General features: G+C 41.7%; 1 protein-coding gene across 4 annotated transcripts; it reads right to left on the bottom strand.

Annotated features, from left to right (window-relative positions):
• Positions 1 to 2,885: 2,885 nt before the first annotated feature.
• On the bottom strand, positions 2,886 to 11,078 carry CLDND1 (claudin domain containing 1). Of its 4 annotated transcripts, none has more exons than XM_039718021.1 (6): positions 11,000 to 11,078; positions 10,422 to 10,591; positions 6,221 to 6,515; positions 4,897 to 5,004; positions 4,393 to 4,530; positions 2,886 to 4,310 (listed from the first exon to the last, which is right to left on the bottom strand). In XM_039718021.1, the coding sequence occupies exons 3-6, from the start codon at positions 6,507 to 6,509 to the stop codon at positions 4,090 to 4,092; spliced, it is 756 nt and encodes a 251-aa protein (XP_039573955.1). In that variant the 5' UTR covers positions 6,510 to 6,515; positions 10,422 to 10,591; positions 11,000 to 11,078; the 3' UTR covers positions 2,886 to 4,089. The 4 variants fall into 4 exon arrangements, with proteins under 4 accessions (XP_039573955.1, XP_039573958.1, XP_039573957.1 ...); XM_039718024.1 differs by lacking the exon at positions 11,000 to 11,078 and adding an exon at positions 10,976 to 10,993; XM_039718023.1 differs by lacking the exon at positions 11,000 to 11,078 and adding an exon at positions 10,754 to 10,967.
• Positions 11,079 to 18,262: the final 7,184 nt, after the last annotated feature.

The following is an 18,262-nucleotide window of genomic DNA, read 5'->3' as shown; positions in this document are numbered from 1 at the left end:
ACCCAACCAAAATCCAAACACCTTTCTCAAAAAATACTTCAGATGAGGAGAGAGGTGGTGTTCATTATCACCACAGCAAAAAGACTGCAACAGACCTACTCCGAGGAAAGGATCACGAGGCCAGCATGATCCAGAAGGAAAACCAGATCAAGACACAGTTTCTGGCATGACAAGATTTAGAAAGGCATCTGGGGTCATCCCAGACTCTCCTACCACTTGCACCCAAAATTTATCATTACATTATCATTACAGTATGTGGCAAACTGCCCTCTTTACATAACAAACCAGTATTTTGTGTCCGCTCTATACTGCTTTTTATTTCCTTACTTTTTTATTAAAGTAAGGAAATGAGATTGACTATTCTGCTTTCAGCCATCTCTAATACCAGCAGGAGCTGTCATTACAGACACAATAATAAACCCCCTCTTTGCAGCTTCATTGATTAGTCCCTTCTCAGAAGTGCTGGAGCATGGGGAGAGAATGGGGAAAACATCCATTTGAAGTAAAAAAATAAGAGGCTGCTACCTAGACTAAAAACTTTATTGATGTGTGAAGCTTTCTGCTAGCCCTGCTTTCCCAGAGGTTTCATAGAGTCTGCAGGAAAACAAACCCAAACCTGTGAGGAAGAAACAACATCATACAGCAGCATGTTTGAAATGCAGCTTGCTGACCTCAGATTTTGGGGACAGAACCTTTAGGAGCTTCTCCTAAGCACCAGAGGATGATTCACCCACTTCAAAATCATCACTTTGACAGAGCTGTGAGTGGTGCACGAGCAACAGCTGGCCTTTGCTATCCTGGCTACAGAATATCACATGCAAGGTTCATGCTGGAGTCCTGGGAGCTTGCTTCCATGTAGTGCCAAGAGTCCTCAGTTCTTAAGCTCATTCCAGATTCCTCCTCTTGTTTTTCCTTTTCCTCTGATATTGCTTCTATTCACTTTCACCAGCCCATACAGTGTTAGAGGTGTGTGCCATTTTCCCTGAGCACACAGGCACACAACAGCCCCTTTTTTCTCCTATTTTCATCTGACTGTATCTTCCCCATCCCTACCTTCAGCACTGAACCAGTATCAGCAAACATAATTCATGGTCAGACTACAAAAGACTGAGGAATACAAATACAGCCTTTTATCCTCCTGAGTTGAAGCAATTCTTGCTTTTTTAAGCGAGGGTGTCTGCATTTGCACACATGTATGTGACGATAAACATAACACGTGCCTCAAGTTCCTCTTGAATGCAGCCTCTGAACAGGGCACGAGGCTCTGTCAGTGTGAGGGGCCTGTGTCACACTCTGTGTCTCTCATTATTAGTTAGTGTGCTTAATCACCTCTTTTACAGAGTTACTCCATCCTCAGTATCTCCTCTGCCTTCCAACACCATTTACTGGACCCAATCCAGCAGTCCAAGAACTCTTCTTGCTCCTTTTTGCTAACCTTGAGCAAAACACACAGCAAAGCAAGAGAGCAATACACAGATCCACCACCCCAAACAGAGAGGACCAGCCCTCTTTCTGGGAGAGATTTGCCTCTCACCGAGACCCACTCTGATGAAGAAATCTTTACAGAAGGGCAAAACAGAAAGTAACCCCCACCACATCTGAAAGGCAACTCTCATTTTAGTTAAAATGGTCCAAATCAAGGCTCAATTAAAGCCTCTTCCTTTCTCAGCAGAGAAAACCAGAAACATTTGTCTCAGGCACTGACACAAACACGCAATCTTACTTTTGCTGGTATTTAAAATTATGAAGAAAGAAGTGACAACATCTCTAACATCCCCTTTTCTCCTTATAAAAAGTCATCTGGAAGCAAGAAAGCCAACACTTGAAAACTGAGATTTACACTTCAGAAAAATAAGTGTCCCATAGAAGAGGAGAGTGAGGGCATGGGATTTCCATTGCTCAGATTAAAATCACACAACACAATTATTCTGCCAGCTCCTGAAAAAAAAAAAAAAGAAAAAAAACCCCATAAACTGTACTAGATAAAATCAGCAGCGGTCTTTCCTCTCAAACTGCAGAATAGCAACTTCAGTCCTTTTGACCCAAGCTGAGGCTTGCGTGCCCTAGTAATTCTAGAAAATGAGGAACATGACAAGCTGAGCAGTTAGGCCTTATCTATCTAAGTCAGGAAAATTACTCTGAAAAAGCACCCTATCAGTACAGATCAGGCAGCACAGATTTTCATTTACCCTCAGATACTGCACAAAAGTACCACACCTCCTCTCACGAGCTTACAACCGGCCCAGACATTGTAGGGATGGTAAGAGACTGTTAAAGGAAGAAAAATAAACAGCTACTCAACAGCAGGAGAAAGGGGATTATCTTGAATGGCCTGCCACTGCTTTTTCAGTGATTCTGGTTTTCATCATCATCTCTCTTTTACTTTTTAAAGCCTTCAACAATGACAATGAAAGAACCCCATCACATACTTGAGAAAAAAATAAATTAAAAAATGACACAAGCAGTTATACCCGATCTTCAGGGAAATCATGACTAGGGCTGTTTGCTGACCTAGCAAACATAGCTTGAGCAGAAACACCTGCTAGGAAAAAAAAAAAAAGCAAAAAGGCACAATAGAAAAACAGCCATGAGATAAAAATGCCTCTTTCTGTGTCATTCTCATCAATGTATCCCACAGAATCCTAGCCATCACCTGTTTTGTCAGGAATTATTTCTCCTAAGGCATATTTTTATTAAGCCTGAAGTAAGGAAGCAAGATGAGTCATGGCCTCAGAATTAAACAGTTCAGTCTTGGAATACTGTTTTCTAGATATGACATGTCACCCAGTCTGGCTAAAGTTGCAGTGATTTAGAATAAATACAACATTTTTTAACTAATTAGAAATTATGGGATGTTGCAACCACCAATGATGAGCAGGAGAAAATTTAAAGTTAGCAGGAGCTCAAGAATTTAATTAAAAAATCCAATCTAATGTCAATTTTTCTGGTGACATTTCCATGAAAACAGAGAGTGATCTAGACACTGGTTCTTCATTCCCCAAGTAAAATCCACTCTAGATCACTCCCTCACCCTCCCATCAGATTCATGCAATACTGAAAATTTCTGAGTCTTTATTATTACTATTAATATTTAATTTAAACAAGACGGGAAAAGAGCAGCACCTTTTAAAAAACCCCTGTTGTGTGCTATCCAGGATAAACAGGTGAGGTTTAAAAAAAGTTAAGTTTATATATGTACATATACACACATACACTAAAACAAATCAAAACCAAAAAACTTGTGAGGAAGTCATTTTCAACAAGAGAGAAGAAAGCCTTATTTCACATCAAGCAAAAGCACCACAAATTAAGGTTAGAGTGCATAATCACATGTAGTGCAGATACCAAACTAGCCTGGGTCCTGGAAGCAGTGGAGCTACAAAAGGACAGAGCTCCATGAGGGCCATCTTATCCCACTCCTTCGTAGAAGCAAATCCAGAGTGTGCCTTCAGGAGGATGTACTGTACAGGCAGTGCCACAGCTACCTGCTCTGCCTCCAGCAGTTTTGGCAGATGCCACAAAATGCAGCAAACTAGTGATAACAGGAGATCCAGAGCCGAACTACAGACTAAATTAGCTACAGTATTTCCATAACAGAGGTTTCTGAATTCCCTCATGTCTCTTGGGTGCTCCCTGTAGGTGCTGCCTGCTTTAGTCACACAGCAGACAGCTCCTGATTATGTATTATTTTTGTGCACTGAGGTTCTCATTCTTGCGTACCTGCACCTTTTCTTGTCTCTCTTCCACCCCACAACACCACGTCTATTTCCTCCAGGCTGACAGGGTAATAAAATTAGGAAGGGGTATGTACATCTAACAAAGGGGAACTGTCAACAACCAAACGTAGCTTAAAAAATAATCACAATTCTTAAAAAAGCCCAATTAAAAAACCTGTTCAAGTTCTGCAGACTTCTGTCAGGCTTCGGTCATTTAGTCCAGAGGTCTTTGTCTTCAGGGCCTGCAGGCTAAATTGTCTTGACTGGCAAGAAGCATGCAGTACATGATAAAATTCTGACTGAAACAAAAAAGTAGTAAGGGCTGGGGGAGAAGAGGCTCTAAGATGGAAAGCCCAGACTACAGCAGCAGCACTTATGCCACACGGTAGGCTTTCAGGAGGGTGAATTCCTTCCTGTTGGTGCGAGCTGCCCAGATGAAAAGAGCAGCTGCCATGAACTGCAAAGGTGCTGACACACAGGCGAGACAGAAGGACCAGCCAAATTCACCCCTCACATCCTCGGGCAGAGGCAGCTTCCTATGGAGCAACTCAATCCCAGCTACATAGCATCCAACGAGGCCCAGCGTACACAGCCCTGGGGAGGGAAGCAGCAAAGCACAGTGAGCTCATCCACTGAGTACTCTTGAGCTTCTGGAGGAGGATGGCAGGACACTTACCTGCTAGGAAATGCAGGACTCCAGTGGCAATGGCTGGGTAAAGGCTGCGACAGGCACAAGCACAGAGCCCAATCAGAGCCCCAAAGCACATGAGGCCGATGCTGACAAAGGGCAGGAGAAACTGCAACCGCCAGAGATCTGAATGTGAAAAAAAAACACCAGTCAGGTTTGCTGAAAATGGGCTCAAGAAAGATCTTCTCCCACCATCTTAACATTCCCTTCTACCCTACATTCTACGTTCATAGTCAAAAAGGAACAAAGATTTAATTGAAATAGAATGAACCTAATTTTTTAACTCACAAATCCCTGTAACTGCATTCATAGGTAAAATTCTTGCTAACACATCGATGTCTTCCTTTTAAACTTTGACCTACTGCCTGCGCAACTGTAAAAAACAATAAATGGTGAGCAAGAGAGACAGAAGCTTTCCTCACTAGTGACTGAATTTGAGAAAAAAACTTTTTTTATCTACTTGTTTATCTACCAGAAGTGAAAGACACTTACAAGTCCGATTCAAATCCGTGCCACTGTTGTGATTTCCAGGTTCTATGTACTTTTCTACAAACTGATCAGAGAGGGAGAAACTGATGCAGTTTGTGGTCATATCAGTTTCTGGGAGTAGAAATAAAGAAAAAGCTGCCATTAGGTGTCTCCCCTCAACCCTCTTTTCCCCCCTTTCAAATCCTCCTTTCCCAGTAATTTGAGCTAAGAAGCTCCTCAGAGTTCAATTTTCAAGAGGTAAAAAAAATTACCTCTCCAAACAGATCCGTATGTTTTCCTATGATGTAGTTGGCACAATGTGTCTGCTATGAGGTACTACATTAAGGGATAGCATTCTAACATGCAGAATCTTCAAGCTTCCATGGATTACCCACAGAGAATTGTGCCATGTGTAAAAGATTGGCAAAGTAATGTGGTGGCATATGATGCTCAACTATGTTGTCACATACTCTTCAGCTCAAGGTCCCTTAACTAAGGTGTGCTTATCTCCATATGCAGAATGTGGTCTCCTACTAACAGTTAAAGCAAAAATGGGACAGAAAGGCCTATTTAAAGAACATGAAAGATTTGCTTCTTTACACTTAGTTTCTACCTCAGAATTTACTTTGAGAGTACTATTGAGCAGAAGTGGTTTAACTGTCTTCCAAAATAAGTATTTTCATGAGAGAGGAAAAAAAAAAAAGTATTTCAAGCATGTTTTTTTCTCCACAAAATGTAGTTAAAGTACATCTTTAAGAGTGTTCAAAATGAAGGAGTTCACACATACAATAAGTACTCAAAATTAACTTTGAAGCAATTAAAATAATTATTTACCACACATTTTATCCCCCAATGATTCAAAAAAACCCAAAAAATATTTCACTCTATATGCATTCAAGGAATCCAAGGTGTGCTGATGCAATGGTGGGATATTCGTGATGTGAAACAAGTGAATGACTAGCTAAAAGGAATGAGCACCTCCTTGATAAAGTAGTCTTTATTCCATTTCTGACCCCCAGGATCTGTCCTAAAAAGACAGTAACTGGTAGAGCAACTATAAAGGTATCCCAAATTGGACAGCTGAGGCAAAACAAAAATCAAGCTTGTAAGACTAAATTTAGATCAAGTATCATGTGTCAAAACAAGAAACTGCAGCACTGACAGCCACAGACCATTTTGCCCTTTGCTTCTTTAAAAATCTGGACTGTCTTTATTAAAAACCCAACCAACCAAAACAAAAGCTAGAAATAAGCCTTCTGGAGTAACGAAGTGGCATGAACCTGCTCTGAGGAAGTTAGCACACAGCACCCCAGAGAAGCCAGGGAAGTGGTAATTGCCCCAGAGATACCTGGTGGGCTGTACCAGTGAGAGTTTTTGGGTACAGTGATGCACCTCCGCCACAATCCAACCGTGCCGTTGCACCGGAAGAGCGCATCTGTGTACGTCTTCTCATCTGCATCTTTGCTGACAAACTCCTCCCAGATGCTTCTACCAGCCTCACTAACATTCTCGGCTGGGGACAGGGTGTGGTACTCATACCAGAAGTCGGTGCCGATGGAGGCGGCCATGTAGATGGTGGAGATGAGGCTGAGCACGCAGGCAATCACCAGCGCCGTAGCAAACCGGTTATCCATCATGGTGCCCTGGGTGGGAACACAGGGACAAGTGAGCAATGCTACAATGTTATCCCAGCAGCACCACACTGATCAGCCCCCTTCTGCAAGGTCCCCTCAGGATATGCAGACCTTCCTTTTCCTACCTGCTAGAATCAAAGGAACACTGAGCAAATCTACAGTGCTGGCCAGCGTCCACTGGATCTGCCAGTTCCAAGCAGGGATAATATCCTGGAGAGCATGCTCTCCCAGCCATACTGCACTGGCTGCTCGCCCTGAAACAGCAACTGACAGAACACCAACTCGTCCCCAAAGCAGATGACACAGCTTGCTGCCATTTGTGATCCTGATTGTAGGGAACGTCAGAGACTCCATCCACAACGCCCAGGAAGAAGACTTAGCTTTCCTTAAGAGATTACCAAGAGTAGAAGTTATTTTTATCCCGCCACCCAATACGGCTTTCACAGCTTGTGTTTACAGCAAAGATAAAAATCACAGGCATGCTGAAAAAGCCCTTCCAGGCTGCTCACAAAGGGCAGCCATGCCAAGGTGCTGGAATGCCTTTAGGGAAGAGAGAAATGTATCTAGGCACTAGAGACAGAACACAAAGGAAGTACTGGAAGACAAGTTTGGGAATTATGCTAAATGCTGCAACAATGCTACAATATATACTATGGTATTTTTGAAGACCTAGAACAATGCAGTGGGGTGCCCTGTTTCATGGGAACAATGGGACAAAACCGAAAGGCCTTCATCTCTTCATATGTTCCCACAAGGCCTTTGCTCTGTGTCCCTCTCTTAGGGATCCTTTGTGGGGTCATGCTCCCAAGTGGCATAGATTCAGGGTCAAAGGAGGCATGGGGAAAATACAAATATCACACATGCTTATGACAATATCATGACTTCAACGAGTAAGTGATTGGTAATATGAGAAATGTTTTGTGGCTGCAATGCACCAGAAGACTCCTCCCAGATGCCAGTTTTTCTCATGCGCTTTCTATGCTTAATTAAATTTATGGATTATTATGAACCAGGCTTGAGGCACTTGACAGGAAAAAAAAAATTGAAACTAGCTCGGCCGCTAGAGGTAGGCTGGTGGCAGGAGCTACTATCTAATCAGCTCGTCTCTTGCTTTTCTCCTCCCTTCTCCCACACACTTTGATCAAAATATTTTGCTCTACTTTCTTTGCAACTAAAGGAACCGCAACTGGAAACAGCAAGTGCCTTAAACCTCAACATTCACAAGAAAAAAACAGTGAAGCGCCTCAAGTTAGACTTGTCAGTAAGAAATTATGAACTAAGAAACAAACTGCAAATTAAAGAAGGGAATTTCAAAGGCATCAATGTTTGCTGTTAACAACACCATTCTTATTTCTTTTCCTCTCCATCTGCTCCTCTATTTGTCTGAAACTGGCTAACAAGGATGAGAAATTATGTGTTCCCATATAATTTCCTATGCTTCATTTCCATATTAAATGAGCCACACTCTCTGCAATATCCATCCTTGAACTGCATCCTGAGCAATGAGAAAGAATAAAACAGATTTGTGGTGAACTGACAAGAAACACCCATTTAAAATACTGCAAAGTTTGCATACCACAACTTACTTAAATAATAATCTACAAACTGTGAACTTTTATAAGATAATAGAAATATTGAGAGGGGCAACACATCATATCCAGTTTATGTGGAAAACAGAATCAAGCCCAGACTTGGAAGCAAATTCTCTGTGCAGTATTTAATCCCTGGTTATGTACTTCCACTCTCCTTCAATTTCCCAGTGTCTTGCTCCAGGTACACAGGATATGGGATAGGGAGAGCAAGCTGCTGTATAGATTTGACCTCACCATTCAGCCCCACTGAGTCAACTGACAGATCCCTGCCCCCGAAGCAAACAAGGCAAGCAGCACCTGCAGGGCCAAAGCTGCTGCCCAGCTGAGCTCAGAGCTGAGCAGATCACTCTCCCAGCAAGCAGCAGAACAGACTGCTGAGCAGGATGGTCTGGAATTTCCACTATATTGTAATCACATATACTGCAAGAGGAACTCTCTGCAACAGACTCCTCTCTTTAGAAAGGGCTCTCTCTGGGTGGAAGGATCACAACAACCCACAAGCTCCATCCTCGGAGTAGCGTCTGGTGACAAGGAATGTAACCAGGGCCACTGATCTGTTGTCACTGCCTTTCAGTATAAAGCCTGACAATGACAAAGCCCTATCAAATTTATACCTAACACAGAGAAAGAAAAGAACTGGCCCAAAAGTCTTTACTTTCAGCTACATATCCCTGCTGCCACATGCAGAACACTGCTGCTGGTAGCATCCCTACCAGATCACCATTCAAAAACAACCACAGACTTCTGGACCAGTCTCCTGTCTGCTGGTGTGCTGTGAACAAGGCAGAGTTGATGTCAGCTGGCAACCAAGAAGAGTTCATAAGCAAAATGAAGGCTTAATCATCAAACAGCAAATTAGAGCTTTGCCCAGTGTTCATTATCCACTTGGTAAAAGGGACATGGCAATCCACCGACACTCAGCCCTTGTAATGTTACTGCAGACATAGGTAGAGAACAGCCAAGGGGACTACAGACCCCAAAATCTAGCGGGTGGCTTTGTGTGAAATTTATCAAAATGACTTTCAGTATGGACAGGACAGTGATAAGCAAGGCAAGAGTGGACCCCCAATTCCTTACAACAAAGGTCCCCTCAGTGCTTCTGCCTAACACTTCAACTACTTACAGAAAAGATGAAGAATTCTTCAACACTTCATGCAAAGCTTGAACCAGTTTTTCCTGTCAGTAGACTTGACTACCCTGCCCATTCACTGTGCATATCCATTGCATCTTCATCTACAGAAAACAAGCTCTCCCTTAAATGAGGTGTCCTTTAAAAGAGAGAATCATTCTGCCAGTCCCAGGCCGAGCTCAAAGGAAGCAGTGAGCAATAGGCAGTAAGAAATAATTACCAAAGAAGACCATGAAGAAACACACTGCCTGTTTATGGGATTAATGCTACGCTTTGGAAAGGATTCAGAACAATGAACACTGCAGAACACATGTGTAGGAGGTGCTTTAGAATAAACTTACTTATAAAAAAATAACATTACCACTACCAAAGACAACACTAATTATAAAGACATAAAGATGATAACAAATAAAAATGCTTTTTATCCACGGGCTGTCAACAAGAGCCTTCATTGTTACAACAGGTTTGTCTTTATAGCTCTGACAGCATGTTTTTGTCTAACATGGAGATACTACTTCAGACAAACTACAGCTGCAACTAAGCTATACAACGAATTTAAGACAACACTAGGTGGTTGTAAACAGGCAAAAGTGCTTAATGAGATACTGCAATTATATTCATTTTTTAAAAGAAGTGAGACACATAAAAATTTTTACATTTTCAGAAAAGAAGATTTTTGAAAAAAGCTCAAAAAAGCGAAGGAAAAGGCCAAACTGGAAGTAATACACAATAGAATGACTAAATTGCATGCACTTCAAAAAAAAGGAAAAACAAAGGGGACAAGTCAGTAGAGTTGGGAAAGAAAAAACAGAGAACAGAACAAAAACAAGTATTCTGGCAAAAAATCAACTCTAAGACTGAAGACTGGACAGTCTTTGTAAGAAGTTACTGTACCATGGCAGAAAGGAATACAAAAACATGCATATTTCTATCTTGCTGCTGCGGTCACTTTCAGCCAACAGCGGATCACCACATTTAAGAAACTCCTTTTACGTGACATCACAAAAGAGTCGCTGCTGCATTCGCTGGCGTTCTTTCAGGAAACATGCCAGCAATCAAAAAGGGGTTTGGCAGAAGGCCTACAGGAGGGTGCAAATACGGGGAGAGGGCTGGAAGCAACACCAAGCTGGATCGCCCGTTCGATATTCAGGGCAACGAAACGTTAGCAAAGATTGCTACCAAATACTTTTTTACCTTCAGAGATGCTCAGAGTCCCTCAGGACACACAGCTCCGATGGTTCCAGGTCTCTTCAGAGGCACAGAGTTGTTTGTGTCCTGTGGCCAGCGGAGAGCATGAAACACGAACTTCCCTTCTACCCTGACTCTTCCATTCATTCAGTTTCTTCCACACCACCACAAGTGACCTACAAGCAAAGAGCAAACCGAATGGCTGGACATCATCGTTTTACTCTGAAATTACTTCACAGGCATCTCCCAGTGCTACCATTAACAAGAAAGAAAAAAAAAAAAAAAAAAAAAAAAAAAAAAAACACCAACAACCCGATAAGAGGGAGAGGGGAATTTACTTGAAGAGCCCTCAGACCAAGAGCACCTGTCCCTGCAGGACCAGCCCAGCACCGGGCCGGGTCGGCCAGGCATCCCCACGGGCAGCGACCGCCCCCGGGGGTCTCGGGCCTCCCAGGCGTCAGCGCCGCGAGGGGGGGGACAGCCGCGGGCCGACAGCGAACCCAAGGGAAACACCCCGAGCCCTCTGCCCCATCCCCCGCCTCAGCCCAATATCCCCGCACCGCCCGGCCCGGCCCGGCACCCACCGCCCATCGCCGCCTCCGCCTCGCACCCGGCCCGGCCCCGCTTCCGCCCGCCGCACCCGCCCGCGCGGGGCACGCTGGGCGATGTAGTTCTGCCGCCCCCTTCCGGAGGCGCCGGCTCCAGCAGCCCTGGGGAGCCCTTCCCGATGGATCCTCGCCCTTCCTGTGGGGAAATTCCTGCTCGTGGCCAGCCTGGACCTCCCCGCCACTGTGTCCTCTCCTCATGTCGCTGTTTACGTGGGAGAAGAGGCTGCTCCCCACCTGGCTGCACTCTCCTTTCTAGTTCTTTTTGTTTTTCTTGGTTGCTTGTAAAAAATGGTGACATGACAGCCTGGCTGAATAACTCGAGAAAACACCAAGTAAGGGGAAAAAAGATTTCAGGAAAAATAGCAAAAATTGTCAACACTGGTTTCATGCCCCAACTGGCTGTTTCCCTCCATCCCTGGTACATGAAACCATGGAAAGTACAGGAGGATTCTTCGAAGTGGTTAACAACTCCCATGGCTGAGAGACCAGTCCACCCAGTCTTGGTTTTACAAAACTCCAAACAAGCAAATATTCAGGGAAAAACCCCTGAAACATCTGAGGCTTTCACACCTCTGAGGACTTCTAGGGAGCTATCCCACCCAACTCCTCTGCCAAATATCCAGGGAGCATTTTTGCAGCCAGGTCAGAAACGAGGTTGCAAAGGTGAAAACAGTCATAGAAGAAACTTCTTGGATTTGATGCAACATTAATTTTTTAATTTAAAAAACCCCAGAAATTACATTTAATTTAAGAAATTTCTGTCTATATGCTCCACTTTCTGGAACATGAAGCTGTCTCACCACCACCTCATAACATAACTGCCTACAAAGGCATATATTGGGGTCTGTCTGGGATTTATCCTGGACTCTAAAATACTTGACTTATTTATCCGTGGCTTGGAAGAAAGCAGAGTATTGCTGATAAACCTCATAGATGACACGAGGGAAGGGTAAATAATGACATGGAGAAGGCACTGGGACAGGGTGACCTGATCATGTCGCAGCTGGGGCAAGCAAACATGCATTTCAATAAGGTCATTGATGAGCTCATTAATTTAAAAGCAAAGACTGGAGGCTATACTTACCTGACATAAGATTTTCTCCTGGGAATCGAAAAATGAAAAGGAAAAATGTTGGTGAAGTACCAACTGCCAAGAAGTGGCCCCCCGCCCAAAAAACCCCTACTTTCCTGTAACCTCAGATGTACAAACTGAGAAATCACAAGGAGGAGAGATGTGGTATCACATCTAGAATTGCTGCTGACTCTGAAGTAGCGTGTCTAGTTTTGATACTTTGACAAAGTAGAGATAAACCTGAGAAGGGATATGAAAATCACTGAGCAATTAGAAAATCTCTCTCAATTAAATATATCACAGAAGGTCAGTCAATTTTATTAATAAAAGAGGAGTTTATTTAAGGAGTTAATTTATTGAACTAAGGACTTACAAGACTATAGTAGCAATAGGGAAGTGTAGTAGCAATAGGGAAGTGTAGTAGCAATACGGAAGAAAAAAAATCAGGAACTTCTTTCTGTATACCTGGAAAAGCTATCAAAGCTTAAAGCCAGAAAACATTAAAAGAAAAAAAAGTCAACAAAACCCCTGTGTATTCTAAGCAACGGTAAAAGCAGAATCTGAACCATTTACCGTAAAGTGCAGTGAATTATCTAACAATGGCACATCTTCAGTTTTTCTCCTAAAAGATCTAATTTTGTAAAAATTAAAGTCAATTCTGAAAAACTTTGCAGCCACTGCTACTTCCATTATTAAATTAGGCTACAGTGACCTCTTCTTTTTCCTAATCTGCGCTGATCAATGTGAAATGTGCAGCTGCTCAAAAGCATCTGGAGCGAAGTGATGCATTTTCATTTTATTTACTTATAATCAAATACTCTCTACGGACTTCGCCTGGACATTTTTTTGCTGGAAAAACACCCTTCTATATACTGAGAGTAAGCCAATAAAAACATTGCAAGTGAATGCATGGGGTCATTCCTTGCCAACAACTATCTTTTTTCTTTTTTCTCTTCTTTTCACACCTCCTCAATGTGCTTTAGCAGAACTGCTGGTTGATCTATTTAGTTACAGAACAGGATCAGTTGGGAAGGTTTTAAAAGTAAAAGTTTGCTTAATTTACAAGCACAAAGGGAATAATGCTGAGGGAATTGTGCTGGGGGCTGTAGCATAAATGCTGTTCCTGCTTTTTGCAAAAGTTTCTGTGCTAGTAGACTTGGATCACAAGCATTACTAACTTCTCAGGCACTGACAGAGACTTTAACATCAGAGTGCTTCAAACAAAACAAACAAAACCAAAACCCCAATATGTTGCAAAAAATAATTAAATTGTTTAGTACAAAATGTCTGTAATTTTAGTTCTCACAATTTAAGGAAGTAAGTAAACATTTGTAGGAGGTGGCACCGTCTGTATTAAATGAAGCTGATATAGGATGAAAAAAGAACAAAACCTTCATACATCATGTTCACATCAGGAGTTATTGATTCAGACCTGAAAAGGTATTCAAAAGTCTGCCCGTTTTTTTCCAAAATTACTAGTTAATTTACAAGACGCCATCTCCCACAAGAAATATTCTCTTTACAATAATGAAAAGGGCACTTTTAGTTTTAGGTACAATTTATGAGTATTTTACACAGCCTGAGTGAGCAAAAAATCCTCTGATTCCCCTCAACCTCTCTATGCAGCTTGCCTGGTTTTATTTCTGCCTTCTTTATTTTTCTTTAACGTCTTTGTGGCACAGGACACAGTAGTATAATTTTTACAGACAGAAAACCTTCTGGATGTGCTTCTCCCAAATACCATGAATAGCACTGGGACATTATAATGTTACTCATCCTCTATGTCAGTGGTGTCCTTTTTATCATGTACCTTGTCCGTAAAAACTTTTTGATCAAGCACTCCTAATAATGTAAAATTTTTTAAAGTTTACACCTGTACTACCACACCAGTATATAATGTACATTATAAAACATCCACAAAAATATAAATTAAAAAAAGGATAAGTGGCAAGAAACAATAATGAATATTTTAAAAGTAAGTGTACAAAAATATTTTCTTCCTGCACTGCATTTTGTAGACCACCGCTCTTTTCTGCCTTCTTTATTTTTCTTTAACGTCTTTGTGGCACAGGACACAGTAGTATAATTTTTACAGACAGAAAACCTTCTGGATGTGCTTCTCCCAAATACCATGAATAGCACTGGGACATTATAATGTTACTCATCCTCTATGTCAGTGGTGTCCTTTTTATCATGTACCTTGTCCGTAAAAACTTTTTGATCAAGCACTCCTAATAATGTAAATATTTTTTTAAGTATACACATGTACTACCACACCAGTATATAATGTACATTATAAAACATCCACAAAAATAGAAATTAAAAAAGGATAAGTGGCAAGAAACAATAATGAATATTTTAAAAGTAAGTGTACAAAAATATTTTCTTCCTGCACTGCATTTTGTAGACCACTGCTCTCAGCAGGAAACTATTTCAGTCTATCCTGATACATTGCCTTAGTGGCCACAGTTTTACCTGAATAGGTTCCACCCTTTCCTATTTGTTGAGAGATGAAACTTCCATTGGTTCACCTTCATGTGGTTGCCTCTGAGCATGCCTTTAACTAGCCACAGCATAGTAGGACAGTTTCAGCCAATTTAGTGTAGGTTTTTTGATTTTTTTTTAATTAGGTCTGTTTCTTACATGGTTTTTAAAGTAAAATCACTCAGAAACAACTACACTTTGTTTTACAGCCAAATGAACCTCTGTCATTCTCAGCATTTATCACTATTAATAATTTACAGATATGCAGCTTATTTTATCTACATGACTGTGCTTATATAAAAGTGCATGTATCAGCTGGAATAAAATGACATTTAAACTATCAGTAAAACAGAGGGTGTAAAACAACAACAACAACAAAAATAAACAACCCAAAAAACCAAACCCACACCTTGCTACCTGAAATGCTTCAATTGCAGAAATTTGTGAGGGGGAGGTGGTGTGTGTAATAAAGAAAATCAGCAACGCTGCCTACTTCCTATGCAGATATTATCCCCACAAATTATGTGACTGCCTACCACGATACATGTATTACAGGCAGTATGGAACCATGAAAAAAAAAACGTGAAAGATTTTCCCTTGCTGCTGTTGGAAATACCTCCACATTCCTATGAGGAAGATTTGAGGAATGGTGCAATCTCTGACCTGACAGATCTTACAGGTGCATTTGAGAGAGGCAGAACTGCCAGAGAAACATGGAATTTAAGGCAGATCTGGCCAAATGCAGGGCCACCATCACAGTACCTGCTCTGAATGTCTGGTTACAAAAGTTAAGTTGGTTCTCAGGTTGAAAACTACTCAGAACCCAGAAGCTTTATTTTTTTTCAGAGCTGCATCAAGGGCTGGACAAGATGGGTATCCCAGATTGAAGAACATACACCTGAGCCAAACCAGTAGCTGGTTGCTTCCGCAGAGAATTTTTTTTGGGGGAAAGGGTTTACATGTACCTGGTGAAGCCTGGGAGGAGGAAAATGCTGTGGAAATACAGGAGTAGGATGAGGAGAGGATGGAATCTGTCCTCCTGAGCTTTCTGGAATATCTATGCAGGAGTGTTAGGGGAGGAATTTCCACGTGCTCAGTATTTTTGATAGCTTGGCTCTGTCTCGGGAAAAAGAGATGTGGGAAGAGTAAGACCCTGCATGATGCCCTAAGTGAATCACTATCACATAAAAACACCCCAGACTACTGACAAATATGCTTGCTGCTGCTCCACTTGGATAATTATAGATCACCTCATTATTCATAAGAATGCTTTACATTATCTCCACAACTCTTCTGCCCAGATAAGGAAGTGTCACATGGAATATGGCAACATGCAGTGACATCCCTATATCTACTTAGAGCATTCAAGAAATACACAGCAAATTCAGTAGAGAAGAGTTGGTCCCTGTTGGAAAAGGTTTCCTATTTAAGTTTTTATTTTAGTGGGTAATGCTATTAATCTAAAGGGAGACAACATAGTGAGGAACCACAAACACAGGAATATAAAGACATAAATGTATTTTTATGATGCCTTTAAGCTTTTTTAAATTATTCATTTTTTTCAGTCTGAGATAGAGAGGAAAGGAGTGAATTTTAAGGAGTATGAAGTTGTGTGCAATGGAGGGAAGAGAAGTTTGTGTCTGATTTCTAAAGCTTGTAACTGCTTGTAAGCTGTTATATTCTAACTGCAGAGTAAAATAATATGTAGATCCGCCTTTGCAAGAGAGGCAGAACAAGTGTAGAATTGACTGTAGGGTTCAGCTGGTCTCCTGCCCTAGTACTAATGGAAAGAGAATGCCTCTATTTCCCAGTGCTTCTTGGAAAAAAACAAAAAAATCAAAACAAAACTAAACTAAAACACATTCCTTGAAGCAGCAATAAGCAAAGATCCCATAAAATTCACCTCTGCACTGAATTAATCAACCATTGTTTTTGTAAAGTGTAAGTTACTTGGGCACTTTTACACAAGTCTTGGCTGAAAACTCAGTGTATTCATTGTACTTTTCAGATTGTGAAAGGATGATTTTTAGCCTGTGTTTTCTTGCAGGTTTACACTTGATGTCGCTTGCATGCAAATTGCAGTGTCCTCAATGCAACCTGATTTTAAGACTTTTAGGAGTTTGGTTCTGTGCTTCCTTCTCCCAGCTTTGCCAAGGAAGAAATAAGCTGGCACACAAATCCGTACTGCAACTGACCACTGACAAGTCTCTCATAAAGAAAAAGACTTGCAGCAACAGTACCTACTCACTGTAATCACCACAGAAGAGACTTTTACATTTCATTGAAAATAAGAATTGTGTTTTGAGCAATCAGGTGCAGGAGATTACTTCTAGAATAACAACAAGACCTTTTACAAATCTGTGGAGGTTTTTTACTCTGAACAGTCAACTGCCTCTTGCTTAGAAGAGAATATAATGATTTTTAGGGTGAATGCTTACTTTGATATAGCAGGAAGATGGTTTTTAGCCTGTTATTCGTTACAGGTTCACATTTACTTCTGTGGCATACAAATCAATAATCTTAGCCGGGGTGTTTTTATACACCTTGAGCCTTTTTAAGAGTCTGTGATGAATTACACTCACGAACTTAATGCTTACACATTCCATAAAAATAGTCAGCTGGAGTCCACCAGTGCCCTACAGCTAGGAAGGCAGTTGTGTATAAGTGGGTACTTATTAGATATCAGCATATCACATGAGCCAGTGCCCACCGAAATTCTCTTCCATCCAGCAGCCAGTCATTTTACAGCAGCTTCTGCTTTTCCAGGTGCCTGGAAGTCTACCAGGCACCTGTTGCACAGGAGCAGATAACCTGAGCACTGGGAGAGTGAATTTGAATGCATCCAGAGTGCTCTGGAGGGACTAAGTCGCTGTGCTTGCAATTTGGAGTTGCTCTTTGCATGTGGAGACACATACAGAGGCAATCAGTCTGCCCAGGGATGGAGCATGCACCAAGAGGTGATTTCTTCAAAGCTTTGAGAATCCTGGAGGCCTGCCTGGTCTGTGAATGTGTTGGTGGAAGGGAGAGGAAGGAGAATATTAAATTATTTTTAGAAGAGAGGAAGGATGATGACCAATTGTGCAGGTTTCAAATTAGTATGCACTGACAAAGCTGTAATGAATTGAGTAGTTTTAAAAATGAGAATTTCTGTTTGATTTATGCAATGCTGAAAGGGCTGTCTGTAAGGTAAGTCACAGCTGGAGCAATACTGATACTACAAATGAAAGATGAAGGAAATCAGAGCTCGTTAGACAAGTGAGTGCTGTTTATAAGAACAGCTCAAGAGCCACACAGGCTGTGCAGCCAGAAGGAGAAGGAACACAGGACTGTGGCTGATGAGAAAGCCTTTGTGGGGGATGGGAGCATCAAGTAAAGTTTCAAATAACAGAAGCATATACAACACATTGGAACATTGTTCTCGAAGTTTCTGATACATTCTAAAGTTGGGTGTGGAAAGTCCACGCTTAGGGGAATTGGCAGGGCTGCAGGAGGAGGGGTCGCACTGGCAGGGCAGCCAAGAACCTGGGACTGGTAAAGAACAACCAGCTACAGGGCAGAATGGATATAGGAGTTTTAAATATTTTTTCCTATATATATTCTTATGAGAGAATTGCTTTCAAACAGAAAGCAACATCATAAAGAGTCAAGTAAAGTAAAAACCTCCAAGCCTCAAGAAAATCAGA

This window comes from Passer montanus, unplaced genomic scaffold, assembly GCF_014805655.1.
Source record: "Passer montanus isolate IOZ18808 unplaced genomic scaffold, ASM1480565v1 scaffold39, whole genome shotgun sequence".
Lineage (NCBI taxonomy): Eukaryota > Metazoa > Chordata > Aves > Passeriformes > Passeridae > Passer > Passer montanus.
The sequence above is the reverse complement of the archived record's forward strand: the minus strand, read 5'-3'. Positions and strand labels throughout refer to the sequence as shown.